The sequence below is a fragment of the Cricetulus griseus genome, chromosome 2, assembly GCF_003668045.3.
Source record: "Cricetulus griseus strain 17A/GY chromosome 2, alternate assembly CriGri-PICRH-1.0, whole genome shotgun sequence".
In the NCBI taxonomy this organism is placed as follows: domain Eukaryota; kingdom Metazoa; phylum Chordata; class Mammalia; order Rodentia; family Cricetidae; genus Cricetulus; species Cricetulus griseus.
Genome location: NC_048595.1, coordinates 98,058,826 through 98,073,550, shown reverse-complemented (window position 1 = coordinate 98,073,550; position 14,725 = coordinate 98,058,826). Strand labels below are relative to the sequence as shown.

The 14,725-nt window shown below is 41.4% G+C and overlaps 1 protein-coding gene across 2 annotated transcripts in view; it reads left to right on the top strand.

Moving 5' to 3' along the window:
- Nucleotides 1-3,576, top strand: part of Dcaf10 (DDB1 and CUL4 associated factor 10) — a 41,544-nt gene extending 37,968 nt beyond the window's left edge. For both annotated transcript variants that reach the window (XM_027403176.2, XM_027403174.2), the window contains one exon: nucleotides 158-3,576. In XM_027403176.2, coding sequence (XP_027258977.1) covers nucleotides 158-526 — 369 coding nt within the window. In that variant the 3' untranslated portion in view covers nucleotides 527-3,576. The remainder of the gene's footprint in view (nucleotides 1-157) is intronic.
- The last annotated feature ends 11,149 nt before the right edge of the window (nucleotides 3,577-14,725 follow it).

The window sequence follows — 14,725 nt, the reverse complement described above, 5'->3', positions numbered from 1 at the left end:
GAAGTACACATTAGGTAAGAGGGGTGATATTCATCTAACTTATTTCTAGCAACACTTGTGTGGTTTTGGCTCTCTGTTGAGCTTCTCAGAAATCAAGAGTATCTCTGCAGAACTACTTGGGGACCTATGACCTTGTTTTGTCTTCTTTCTCCTCCAGTGGACTTGTGTCTATGAATTCCAAGAAGGAGCTCCAGTGCGACCTGTCTCACCTCGCTGTTCCCTGCGTCTGACTCATTACATCGAAGAAGCCAATGTAGGCAGGGGCTACATCAAAGAACTTTGCTTCAGCCCTGATGGACGAATGATTTCTTCCCCACATGGCTATGGGATTCGCTTGTTGGGATTTGACAAACAGTGCAGTGAGCTTGTTGACTGTTTACCCAAAGAAGCCAGTCCTCTACGGGTGATTCGCTCTCTGTACTCTCATAATGATGTGGTCCTGACAACAAAGTTCTCTCCAACACATTGTCAGATTGCCTCAGGGTGCCTTAGTGGACGGGTCTCTTTGTATCAGCCAAAGTTTTAGGCACAACTTACATCAAATAAGGAACTCTTCTGGTGTTTGGCTTATGAATTACTTCAATTTAGGTGAAGTATTTTCTTTTTTAGAAGATCTTATAAGTTTGGGTCAAGATCTTGTTCTTATAGGTTGGTGAACACATATGTGACCCAAGTATTTGGCCATCTGGCATCATCCGGGCATCTCCATTTCGACCATGCAGCATCGTTCTGTCAGCATTCCTTTGCTCCTGCTGTCTGTGCCACTGAGCTTGGGTATTCCTGGTCATTTTGCATGTGGCTCTTGTTCTTTCTCCCATCCCTGTTTCCACCACTCCTCCATGCCTCCCTTCCTCTTTTTTGATTTTGGTATGAATTTTGTGAACATTTGACAAGAGTCATGGTTGGGATGAGGAAAAACCTGTGGCACTAGTACTAAATAAAACCCAGAAGCTGGATGTTGGCACACCAGTTGTTGAAAAAAGAAAGTTCATCTTCATTTATCAGTACATTTGGCCTTTAAAGTTGCTGTCAAATATTGAGCACAGATAATGGCGTTATTCTCATAAATGATACTCTTGCAACAAAATATCTTTTTTAAAATTTCCTGTTAAAATTACACAAGTTATCTCATGTGAGATTTTTGTTGTGAAATTCTAGAAAAATATTATAACTTCTTTGTAATTTATTTACTTGTATGAATTTAAAATCTCCAGCATGTGTCTTTGTTATTTTGTTCCTATCCTCAGCATTGGAAAGCAAAGGAAAAGGAATAAGCTCAGTCACTTCCATTGTCCAGAAGAGTTCATTAGGTTGGTGCAGTGTCTGTCCATAGAATGAGAAGGTGAATGTGGCTTAGATTGGCTGTGGTTCTTTGAATCACACAGATGAGTTGTTCTAGTAATGGGGTGGAGGAGACAAATATTTTATTGTTGTTCCTTCAGCCAGAGATCATAAGCTCAGCTCTCACCATTAGTAAGAAGGGAGCTGTAGTCCTTTTTAAGCTGTTGTCATAAAAGTCATGGTCTGACTTGAGTAGCACTGTCTTATGTTTGGTTATGGAAAGTATCAGGCAAGGTGTGAAAGCAAAGTTACTCCTGTCTTGAATGGGCAATATCCTTCCAGTCTCTGATACATTGATTGGCACTGTGTTGAGATATGCTAGAAGCTGGACAATTTAAGCCATGCAGTAGCCTTGCTCTCTTTGGTCACATGCCTTTTAAGCCAGTGTTTCTCAAATATTAGGATGCAGTATAATCCTTGAAGGATTTGTGAAAAATGCAGGAATCGGCCTGACCTTAGAAGACTGATTTAGGCAGGGAAAGGACAGGACTCCATTTAAACAGAATCATAATCATCTGTATCCAGGTGGCCTCCAGGTCATAGCTTGAAAACACAACCTGAAATTGCAGTAGGTATTTCTGTATCCACTTGGTGCTTAACACAATTCCCACAAGATGTTTCAACTATTTAAATAGTAATAATAATAAATTAACAATAGCAATTTTAGGGCAGAAAAATAACTTGAAATGGTATTCATTTCATTGTTGGACAAATGAAAGAAGTTAAATGATTTGCCTAACATCATACAAAGTTAGTGATAAAGTCAGGGCTTCAATTCAAGTCTCTTAATTCCTTGCCCAGGGCAGTTTCTACTGTGTTTATGCTGGCTGTTAAAAACATCAGTGACTATGGGCATTTTGTCTTTAGATTATATTGTTGTGAATAAAATGATCAGATTGAAAAAGGCAGGTATGGTAGTAGATGCTGACAGTTTTACCTATAGTAAAAAAAAAAAAGTTTTAATACTTACAGAAATATTTAAACAGCCCAAATACATGAATAAATACACAGTTCTCTATAGTGTCCATTAGCCACTCTAGGACAATCTTTAAAAATTAGGTCTTCTTGCCGGCATTGGTAGCTCTTGCCTTTAATCCCAGCACTTAGGAGGCAGAGGCAGGTGAATTTCTGTGAGATCGAGGCCAGCCCTGTCTACAGAGCTAGTTCCAGGACAGCCTCCAAAGTAATACAGAGAAAGCCTGTCTCAAAAAAACAAAAAACAAACGAAAATTAGATCTTCTTATCATAGATGTTGGAAAAGCTGGAAATTTTGTAGTCGTTGAAAAAACAACAAAGCACACTGAAAACCATAGACTTGCTTCCATAGCTTTGAAAAAAACTTCCCCAAAGAGAATAGTTTAGAAGGAAAATATTACAATTAAAACTACCACAATTACAAACTATTAAGTATAAAGATTAAATTGACATTCAAAAGAAGATTCCATAAATGTTAACAGTTTGGAAAGAGTTCTGTATCAGATGGTATGCCCACATGTCACCTAAGTCAAGCCAGGGGTTCTTGAATCATTGTTTTTGAATACCTACTATGTGTTAAAGAATGTGTCTGCTTTGCTACTGACCCCTATAAAGACCTCTTACAAGGTAGGTGGAATAAGCCTCAGATCATGTTGAAGGTAGCAGTGGGTCAGAAAAATGAAGTGACTTGCCTGAAGCCAGTTGGTGGTGGCAGCACTGGATTCAGATCCATGTTTGCCTGTTTATTTATCACTAAGTCTGTACTTACTCCTCTACCATTTTGCCCCTTGGTTCATGAAGGATGAGCTATACTGGTCTGTTAATTTATGTGCTCAGTATCTTCTGCAAATTTTTATTACAAGGCTGGCCTCATTCCCTTCACAACTGCGTAAAAGAACATTGCAAGCACTGATGTTTCCATGAGACTAAAGATCTTAACCCCAGGCATACACGTGAAAAATTAAGCAGGACAACCACTTGTGATTTTGAAAAAATGTAGAGGATAGTCAGCTTTGTGTGAAAGCAAAGCCACATAGATGAGAACTGAAAAGAACCAGCAAACATAGCAAGGAGCCTTTGCTCTCTCTGAGGTATAGTCAAGGGTCAAGACAAAAATCAGACAGTATTAACCAAGAATTGAAGGGCCTCAGAAAGCCTATGCTATTGAAAAAAGATACATATTACCATCTTAAGGTCCCATTTTAACAGTCTAAAAATCTGGTATTTTTTACTGTTTTATTAAATCATCTTAATTGTTAATGAAGTTATTACTGTTGGAAGTCATTCTGGCTAAACTCTTCCTTCACAACTCTATTAATGGGAATACTATGTTGAATGACTTAGATGCATCCAATATATAATAGTTGTTTTTTTTTTAATCAGGAAATGAAGGGCTAAAATAAGAGACTTTTCAAAAGTGATCATGGGGCTGGAGAGATGGGTCAGCAGTTAAGAGCACTGGTTGCTTTTCCAGAGGACCCAGGTTCAATTCCCAGCACCCACATAGCAGCTCACAACTCTCTATAACTCCAGTTCCAGGGCTTGACACTTTACACAGACATCCATGCAGGCAAAACACCAGTGAACATAAAAATTATTTTTAAAAAAGTGTGATCATATCTGGGGGTGGTGGCACATGCCTTTAATCCCAGAACTGGGGAGGCAGAGGCAGGTGGATACTTAGTGAGCTTGAGGCCAGCCTGGTCTACATACTAAGGTTCCAGGCTAGCCAGTGGGACCCTGTTTTGTTTTTTGTTTTTTTGTAAGTGCTGTCTTTTCTCAAAGCCCAAATCATACGTATATTTTGTTATTTCTCCCTGTTGTATCCCTAAGAAGACTCCACAACAAAAATTTTAAGGAAACAACACAAGGAAAAGATAAATTTCATGTTCCCTTCTTCTGTATCTAGGACCAAATCACCTCATATAATCTTCAAGGTTGTCGTTCTAGAAGGTGAGTACAGGGGAAACATCCCAAGAATCTCTTAGAAGACTGGCATGTCTCAGGTTGGTGTATGCAGCATTGTGTCTGTTACACTTTGCTTTTGTTTTTTTTCGTTTTTGTTTTTGTTTTTTTTTCAAGACAAGGTTTCTCGGTCTAGACCTGGCCATCCTGGAACTCGCTTTGTAGACCAGGCTGGCCCCCAACTCGGAGTTCCCTCTGCCTTTGCCTCCTAAGTGCTGAGATTAAAGGCATGCACCACCATGCCAGGCTTTTGTTAGGCTTTTGTAAAAGCAGGAGATATGGCCTGGTAACTTCCTGATGACAATCATCCTCATTCAGTGACCAACCAGTGGTCCTTGGGTGCTGTATAGGTCCACTTAGTAACACCTTCTGTTGGTCATGAAGGAATCCATATATATGAATTCTGTTTGGATAACTAATGCATATCTCTTAAGTGCCAAAATTTTACATTTGTAGTTATTTTTGATGCTAGTCTCTTAGGTATGGTAGTCTACCTCCTGCCTTCTTAAACAGCATGCTCAGTCTAATTCACTTTATCTTGATGAAGTTACATTCATGTTGTGTTATTGTGAATACCCAATAAGCTCTGTTACATGTAGAACATTTCATAGAACACAAAGGGCTATAAGAAATGTGAGGAATATCTTTTAGCAAGTGATTGCCTCAACTATGTAATTATTTGCCTCATTGTTAGCTTTTTTAAAAAATGTATTGAGAAGTAATGTATTCTATCAACATGCCTGTTACTAGCAGGCTCCTACTTTCTTCTGTGCTGTCTTTAAGTTATAGGCTGTGACATGAGTTAACCAGTCCTGGTTGCTGCCTACAAGAATAACTGGGCAAACTCTGGGCACATATTGAGACAGCTCCTTTGGCTGTGTTCTACTCACCATCTGAATCATGGAGCTTCCAGTTAAAGGTGGGGGCTGCTTTTCCATTGCCAACCAAGTAAAAACTAGCACCGAACTGAAGCAGAGTACGGCGGCGGCAACAACAACAGCTCTGCATCTGCAAGGGGTCCTTCCTGCTTCTAAGAACAGAAGAGTACAGAAGAGGAAGGAAGGAAAAGGGAACTCCAGGTAGGCTTAAGACTATAGAGATGCCATTGAAATGTACATTGGTTATCACCTTAAAAGACACTGTAAGAGCACACTAACATCTACATCCTAGAGATAACTCCTGACGATGTCCTGAGAACTACTCCCATTCAAATAATAATGGAAATTATCGTCAACAGGAAAATCTCCAGTTTGCCTTTATGCTGCTGTCTTGAGTTATAAAGACCTGATAGAGGTTTAATCAAAAGCCCCAAGGAGCACATCTTATGCACACATCTTTTGAATGTATGTATATATAAATGCCACTATAAGTGACACCCCCAGGATTGATAAAATAATGTTCAGGATTTAAATCTAGTCACAGTCTTTAAGATAGACCAAATCTGTAGCTTTCCCAAGGCTCTGGCTCATAGATTTCATGGCTTTTACACTAAAGAATAGATATCTCCAAACTCTGCTCATCTCTTCCCTTCCTTCCTTCCTTCCTTCCTTCCTTCCTTCCTTTTCCTTCCATGTTAGGTTTGTATCTTTGGCAAACTTGGAATATTCTAATTAATATACTGTCATCAGAACACTTTCTCACAGGGTCTAAGGTGCTATTGGTCCTTCTGCTAGACTGTGCGCTCCTTGTGGGCAGGGCTATCTTCTTTATTCTTGTATCCATGGTGCCTGGGAGAGGATCTAACAGAGTAGTTGTTCAATAAATATCTGTTGAATGGATCAAATGAGCCTTCACTATGTGTGGCCTCAAGTTCTCATGAAGCCAGAATGTGATGGAAAAGTTATGGAGCTGCAGAGGCAGTATTGAGTGGTAGTTGTTGGGGTTTGGGGGTCTTTTCGGGGGGTTGGTTTTGTTTGGGGGGTTGTTGTTTCTGTTTAAACAGTAGGCTGTCTTCATCTGAGAATTTTTTTTTTTTTGATTTTGAAAACTAAATTAGGACTCTAGTTTTCATTGAACATGAATTTGAACCCTGATATGCCTAGTCTAGTACTAGGTACCCAGAGAACAGAGATAAAGATAAGGTCTTTCTGTAGAAGCATATGAGACAGATGTGGATCCAGGACTGCCATTACAGGGCTGTGGAGTTTTAAAGGCTCCATACTTGTTTTATGCCCAGTTTTAAACTTGGGAACAGCAGCACTATATTTTCATGTGGCTCTTAGCTCACACATTAACAAGTTCTTACTTAGATGGCCATTGTAGGAACTATAAATTACACATCTTCCACCTACCTTTTAAGTAAAGACATTCAAAGAGAGCTACAAAATGCATAGCTTAATTTGTAATCTATAATTAAAGCTTCTTCCACAAGGGTTTTGGTATGTGGAATGTCCATTTCAGAATAGGAGAAGCTTTCTAAGACTGTAAATGTCTTTACCTTTCCCAGTGAATTGTTTTCAGCCTTTGAGTGGATAGACTTACAGATGACCACCATACACCTACATACAATCTTCCAGGTTTTACTAAACCTTTCTATGTGCACTGAATATGCTGGTACCTGTCTACCTCATTATGTGATTTTTAAGAAATAAATGTTACTTGCAAACATTTGACACACTTTTGTTTGTGATTAACATGTTTGAAAGGTCACTAGAATATCAAATATATTGGCTTGAAATATTTTGCTTTAACTATCTGGGTTTTTAGATCAGGATTGGCCATAAGGTTGAAACAGAGGCAGTAACAGAGTAATAACTTTTCTGACCATGTAACCTCCAGAAAAAAATTATGAATTCATGACAAATTTTTGTTGTTTTGTTCTTTTTTTTTTTTTTTTTTTTTTTTTTTTGGTTTGTTTGTTTGAGAAAGGTTCATAATGTAGCTCTTATTGGCCTGGAACTTACTATGTAGACAATGCTGACCTCAAATTCTTTTTTTTTTTTTTTTTTTGTTTTTTTTGGTTTTTGGTTTTTCGAGACAGGGTTTCTCTGTGTAGCTTTGGAGCCTATCCTGGCACTCGCTCTGGAGACCAGGCTGGCCTCGAACTCACAGAGATCCACCTGCTTCTGCCTCCCAAGTGCTGGGATTAAAGGTGTGTGCCACCAACGCCCGCCTCAAATTCATAGAAGCCCATCTGCCTCTGCCTCCTGAATACTGAGATTAAAGACACGTGCCATCGGTATGGGCCTGGCTCCACATTTTGATTATTTACCAATTATGCTATTATATTAATCTATTGTCATTTAATAACATATGCATAGCTGGGCAGTGGTGGTACACACCTTTAACCCCAGCACTTGGGAAATAGAGGCAGGCAGATCTCCAAGTTTGAAGCTAGCTTGGTCTACAGAGCAAGTTCCAGAACAGCAGGAATATACACACAGACACCCTGTCTTGAAAATAAACAAACAAAAAATATGCAGAAGAAAAAGTGTAACACTTGAAAGTCAAAGTTCTACATTTCTCCTTGCACTAGAGAGGTAAGAATAGAATGATTTAGCCAGGTCAGTGGCACAGCCTTGTATTTCCAAGCAGTACGGAAACTGAAATACAAAGATCCCTTGTGCCTGTTATCATGATGCTATCTCAAAACTAAACAAATAAGAATGATTTTCATCCAACTCAGCCAAACTAGATGCACCGATTTATCAAATTGTAGTTCTAATTTTCAATGTTACTCCTTTCACTGACATATTTGGGGCTACTTAATAACAGGATGTTTTAGCTGGGCATGGTGGTACGTGCCTGTAATTCCAGCACTTGAGAGGTTGAGGCAAGAGTATCACAAGTTTAAGGCCAGTCAGAGCCTTGTATTCTCTAGCTTACTGTTTCTCCCCCTACAAAACCCATGACATAGTATGTTCTCATGGTTTCTCTGATACAGTTTCTTTTTAAGATTTATTTATTAATTATGTATACAGTGTTCTGCCTGCCTGTAGGCCAGAAGAGGGCACCAGATCTCATAGATGGTTGTGAGCCACCAAGTGGTTGCTGGGATTTGAACTCAGGACCTCTAGAAGAGCAGCCAGTGCTCTAACCTCTGAGCCATCTCTCCAGCCCTCTGATACAGAGTTTTGATAATCATGACCAATATGTTTATGGGTTCTCTTTTTTTGTATTTGATCTATCCAGACAGGGTCTCTCTGTGTAACAGCCCTGGCTGTCCTGGTAATCACTTTGTAGATCAGGCTAGCCTCAAACTCAGATCTGCCTGCCTCTGCCTCAGGAGTGTTGGGATTAAAGGCATGCAACACCACGACCTTGGGGGATCTGAGTTTCATCTCCAGCATCCATATAAAAATTCAGGTGTCATTGGTGAATCCCAGAGCTGGGAGACAGAGACAGACAAATCCCTGGGGCTCACTGGCATCCAGTCTAGCCTAAGCATGGAGTTCCCAGTCCCAGTGAGAGACCATGTCTCATCCTTGGTGGATAGCTTGAGGACAAATACCCGAGATTGACTTCTGGGTCCCACCTATGTTTATGTGAGTGCACACACACACACACACACACACACACACACACACTCACTCAAGAGATTTTTAGTTTTTATTTGAGATGATCTCCTCATGTAGCCCAGGTTGGTTTCAAACTTGTAATCCTTCTGCCTCAGACTCCTGAGAACTGGAATTACAACTGTGTACTAACACACGTAGTTCCAAGTTCTCAACCCTGTCTCCCCAGTCCCAGCAGCACTTGGCCTTGTGGTAGTTTGGGTCTGCAGTGTTCCCTGACCCACAGCACATTTGGGGGAGGTGGTAGAACTTTTAAAAAGCAGAGCCTATTTGAGGGTTGTTCATTTGGGGAGTGACTTCAAAGGGAATTTGGGAACTCAGGCCTCTTCCCCTTTCTGTTTCCTGGCTGTCACACAGTAAGAACTTGACCATGTGACAACATAGATATACTGCTTCTCCAAACCCCTAACAATGGAGTCAGCAGACTATGAACTAGAATTTCCAAAACTGAGCCAAAATAAGCCTTCCCACCTTTTGAAATCTAAGTATTTTATTACATTTATTATGTAGAGGTAAGGGGCATGCTTGTGCCGTGGTGTGGGTATGGAGGTCCGTGTTCTCTTCCTGACATTCAGCCCTGGACATTGAACCTTAGTCATCAGGGATGGCATCAAGCATCTTCACCTGCTGAACCATCTCAATGGTACCCTTTCCACTGGTAAAACTGATTTGTTTTGTTCAGTAATGGGAAGCTCACACGGGCCCCAAACAGCTTTTCCTTGCTCTCGCTCTCACAATTAGAAGTCTGCTAGAAGCTGTGTTGATTAGCTCTGATTTTATCCTCATCCCTGCAACTCTCACTCTTTGAAGAGGCTTCATGCTCTCTCCCAACCCATGCCCCACTGGGAAAATCTCACCCTTCTGAAGATCGAGGTAGACCAGATGCCTTTTCCTACAAGTCCCTCCCACAGGGGAGGAGTCGTATGTGCATTAGAATCTTCTGGAAGAGTTAGGACACACATGTTAGCCCTCAACTTGACTATCTGTCTTTGCTGGTCTAAAAGCCCTGCCCCTTGTCTACCCAGTTTTCTGCTGCAGCTGCATAGAGACAAGTTATGATGGAATTTTTTTGTGGCTAATGGATGGATTGCTGTATAAAGTCAGTCAGAAAACAACTTTAAATTTTGTGTGTGTAAGTTTTTTATTGTATTGTGAGAGAGGTTTGTGTGTGTAAGAGATCAGAAGACAATTCTTCAGGGAGTTATTTCTCTCTTTACACGGTTTCTGAGGGGGTCAGGCCTGCTGAGCATCTCTCTGGCCCCAGAAAACAATACTGGATTGACAGGATGGATGGACAACAGTGTGTTCCATCAGCTCCATCATCAGAGTGCTGCCAGAATAGCACTCCTTCAGTGGGAGCTAAGGTCTCCCATCGAAGGTCTAAATTACCAAGCAGTTACTCTGAGATCACCTTTCTAGGAACAGACTATTCTAAATGGAGAGGAAAACTGCTGTTAAAGCACTCTTCTAAGAGTTGTTAGTAGATGCCCCTGCTGTCACCAGTAACAATGAAAGAAAGAAAACAGCCAGGAATACATATTTCAAAACATTTCTTTAGGGCTTAAGTAGAGCCTGCTTAGCAGACTGGAGGCAGAGTTGGATCCCCAGCCTTGGAAAATAAAATTATTTAGCCTTTATATAAAAAACAACAATTTCCTTGGAGACATTTACATTATGATACACTGCTGTGTTTACATTAACTGGCAAGTGCCCCACAATAAAAAAAAAAAAAATGTTTTTGTTATGGTCCAAATCTCATTGTGAACAGAATGCTTTTCAAACATTAAATACTAGGTAACAAGGGGGGGGGGCAGAGACTAAATACAAAATATCAGCTCTTTTATAAATACATTGATACATACATTCATTGTATTTATCCCCCCACATCCCCCTTCCCCCAGGCAGGTTTTCTTTGTGTAACAGCCCTAGTTGTCCTGGAACTAGCTCTGTAGACCAGGCTGGACTCGAACTCACAGAGATCTGCCCGCCTTTGCCTCCTGAGTGCTGGGATTAAAGGCGCACACCACCACCACCCGGTCATTATATTTATTCTTAAGGCATTATTACCTAAATTGTTCTTTGAGTGGGTTGTTTTCTGTTTCTCTGAGACAGGACTCACTATGTAGTCCCGGCTGGCCTTAACTGGCTACCACTAAATTGTGGTCTTCAACTCATAGCCAGTTTCCAGGCTCTGCCCACTTCAGTGTTGGAATTATAACCACGAACCCCAACCCCAAATCATTTTTGTTACATAACATTGAGGGGCTGGAGAGATGGCTCAGCAGTTAAGAATGCTGGCTGCTTTCCCAGCACCACATGGTGGCTCACAACTGTCTATATGACTCCCGTTCTAGATGGAGTCTGACTCCCTCTTCCAGCCTCAGCAGGTACTGCATGCATACACAGCCAAAACCATCTTACACATAAAGTTCAAAACAAAACAAATGGATCTGATTGAAAGAGTTCCTATCATTTCTTAAAAATTACAGTTCCTGACAGCGAAGTCACAGCTCTTATCCCAGTGCTTTCTGATCAGAAGTGGGCAGACCCTCATACTGTGACAATTTTAAGAAAGAATAAATTGGCCAAGGGGTAGTGGCAAACACCTTTAACCCCAGCACTGGGGAGGTAGAGACAGGCAAATCTCTGTGTGTTCAAGGCTAGCCTGGTTTACAGAGCGAGTTCCAGGACAGCCAGTACTGTTATACAGAGAAACCCTGTCTCAAAGGGGGAAAAAAAACCCTGAAAGAATAAGTTGAAAGTACACACTGAGGAGCTGATGGTAGAATCCCTGCCTTGCATGCCTGAGTCCTGAACTTGATCCCCAATACCGAACACAAAGTGAATGGTCACAATCTAAGTGGGGCACTCTGAGCCTTTACTGGAGGGTGGGGTGCATCCTGGCTTATCAATCCTGGAAAAGAAGTTCCTAAACCAGCTGCCTCTTTCCTTCTAGCATTTCCGTAGCCCTATAACTTCATGGCTGCCTTCCTAGCAAGCGAGAACAGTATTGTTTCCCTATCTACTACTGGTATTCATAACTTTGAAATAAACAGCATATTTTAACATTTTATTATTGAAATGCTCACAAAAGCAGAAAATATTCTACAGTGACCATCCATTAACCAAGATTTAACTGCTTCTATCACCCAATATTCATCAATCCATTTTTTTTTTCTGATTTTTTGAGACAGGGTTTCTCTGTGTAGCTTTGGAGCCTATCCTGGCACTGACTCTGGAGACCAGGCTGGCCTCGAACTCACAGAGATCCGCCTGCCTCTGCCTCCCAAGTGCTGGGAATAAAGGTGTGCACCACCAACTCCCAGCACTCATCAATCCATTTAATTTAGACACTTTTGTATTGTATCTGTACCCATCCTTCACCCAATAAATTTATAGTGTAATTTTAAAATAAAATTTAGATACAAAATACAAGTATTAACTATACATTAGCTAAATTCAGATAAATGTGCCTGTGAACTCCAACACCCTAAACAGAATACTCTAGCCCCTTCCCTGATCCTGCCACCTCTCCCAAAGCAAACACAGCTCCTCCCAATATAGATTTGGGTGTATGTGTGGTAGCTTTCCATGTGTTTCCTCTTTTCATTATTCATCATGGCTTGACATAAAACTTTGCTTGTACTTTTGATTTATGTGACTGTGAGTTTGAGTAAATCTGTTAAATATCTAACTTTTTTTTTTTTTTTTTAAACAGGGTTTCTCTGTAGCCCTATCTGCCCTAGAACTCACTTTGTAGACCAGGCTGTCTTTAATGTCTTTAAACTCAACAGAGATCCTTTGAATTCCTCACCATTTGGGTTCTTCAAGGAGGTACAATCTTTCCTGCTTCTGTAGCATGGCTCCACTCCAAACACCTCATCCTCTGGAGGCTGGAGAGCTCCTTGTTTTTCTGACATGAGTTTCGTCCCATAGCAGATCAAGCTTTTCAGTCCTATGGGAAACTAACAAGCACCCAGGCATCTACTTGAGCAGGTGCCGCCTGTCAGCCAGGAAGACGAGCCTGGTGCCGCATGTTTATCTGTGATTCACTTATGAGCTCTACATGCACCTACTGAACATGGGTGACTCTGATATTTCTTACAATGTTCCCACCCCCCAGGGGTGCACACAACCTAATTCAGCCTATGAGTCAGCACTCAATAAAAAGAGCTTTCCATTTTCCTTAGAATTTGTTAGGCAGCCAATGTTCTGTGGTAAGTGCAGACTCTTAATACTGGTAGGTACACGGAACTTTCCTAAACAAAACCAGAAATTACAATCCTAGAATTGGGTCTCTCTCGCCTAGCCAGCCCTTATGGGACCTCAGCTTTTTCCAGTCAGAGAGCCACTTAAAATTGGACATGTCCGTTGCTCCCTGGTTGCTGTGACAAAACACTAACCAAATGCAACCCAAGGAAAGGTTTACTTCACCTTACAGTCCGCCATGGAGGGAAGGCAAGGTGGAACCCGGGACCCACGTGGAAAACAGGAACGGAGACTGCCAACTGGCTTGCTTCCAAGCTCTCATTCTGTTCCCTTATACAGCCCAGGCCCACTTGGCTCCGCCCAGTGGGCTGGGTCCTTTTAGATAAATTAGCAATCAAGAAAATATCCCAGCACTCAGAAGCAGGGCGAGGTGGATCCTGGCAAACATGGCCTACATAATGAGTTTCCAGACCGTTTGGAGCTACACAGTGAGACTCCCATCTCCAAAGAAGAAGAAAAAAAAAAAAGAATTGTCCTTATAGACATGCTCACAGGCCGTTATTGACAGCAGCACTTCTTCAGTAAAGACCAAAGATGTGACAAAGCACAAATATCCAGACCATTTACCCCTAGGAAGCATAACCTAGAGGGGAGGATCTACAGCAGAAATGACTGACAAACTGAATGAGAGAGAATGGAGAGAAGCATTTAAGATGCAGGCTGGAGAGATGGCTCAGAGGTTAAGAGCTTTTCCAGAGGTCCTGAGTTCAATTCCTAGCAACCACATGGTGGCTCACAACCGTCTATAATGAGATCTGGTGCCCTCTTCTGGCCTGCAGGCATATATGTAGGCAGAACACTATATACATGATAAATAAAACCTAGAAAAAAAGAGAACCTGTCTCTTTAAAAAAGAAACAAAATGCTCTGCAGTGAAGGTGAGATCAAGCCCTCCTAAACAAGACGTGTGGTGCTCTAGCTCAGCCTCCAGGTGAATTTCTGAGCCAGTGTGCTAATCTTTATCAAGAAAGATTGCAGACTACTACACCCCCTAAAAAAGCACTAGTGGCAAGAGACCACCCAGCCATAAAACACCAAATTGTATTCCACTTACCAAAAGTTAACACAAATTTACTCAAACTCAGCCACAACTCAATGGAGCAACTAAAGCTTTGTGTTTAGTCACTTTATAAATATAAAAAGAATATGGCGGGGCATTGGTGGCACATGCCTTTAATCCCAGCACTCGGGAGGCAGAGGCAGGCGGGTCTCTGTGAGTTTGAGGCCAGCCTGGTCTCCAGAGCGAGTACTAGGATAGGCTCCAAAGCTACACAGAGAAACCCTGTCTCAAAAAACAGAAACAAAAAAGAAGCAAAGATTATGTAGACCTGCCTCCGCATCAATAAGGCAAGCAAAGAGCATTAAAAATCAGAAATCAGCCAGGAGGAGGTGGCACTCGCCCTTTTTTTTCCCCTGGGGTAGGTGTTAAGACAGGGTTTCTCTATGACTTTGGAGGCACCACCACCGCCCAGCAGCACTCACCTTTAATCTCAACACTCAGGAGACAGAGGCAGGTGGATCTCTGTGAGTTTGAGGCCAGCCTGGTCTACAGAGCAAGTTCTAGGACAGTGAGGGCTACACAGGGAAACCCTGTCTTGAAAAACCAAAGCCAAAACTAACAAAAATAATTAGAACTCTTTCAATCTCAAGAGAACATATTC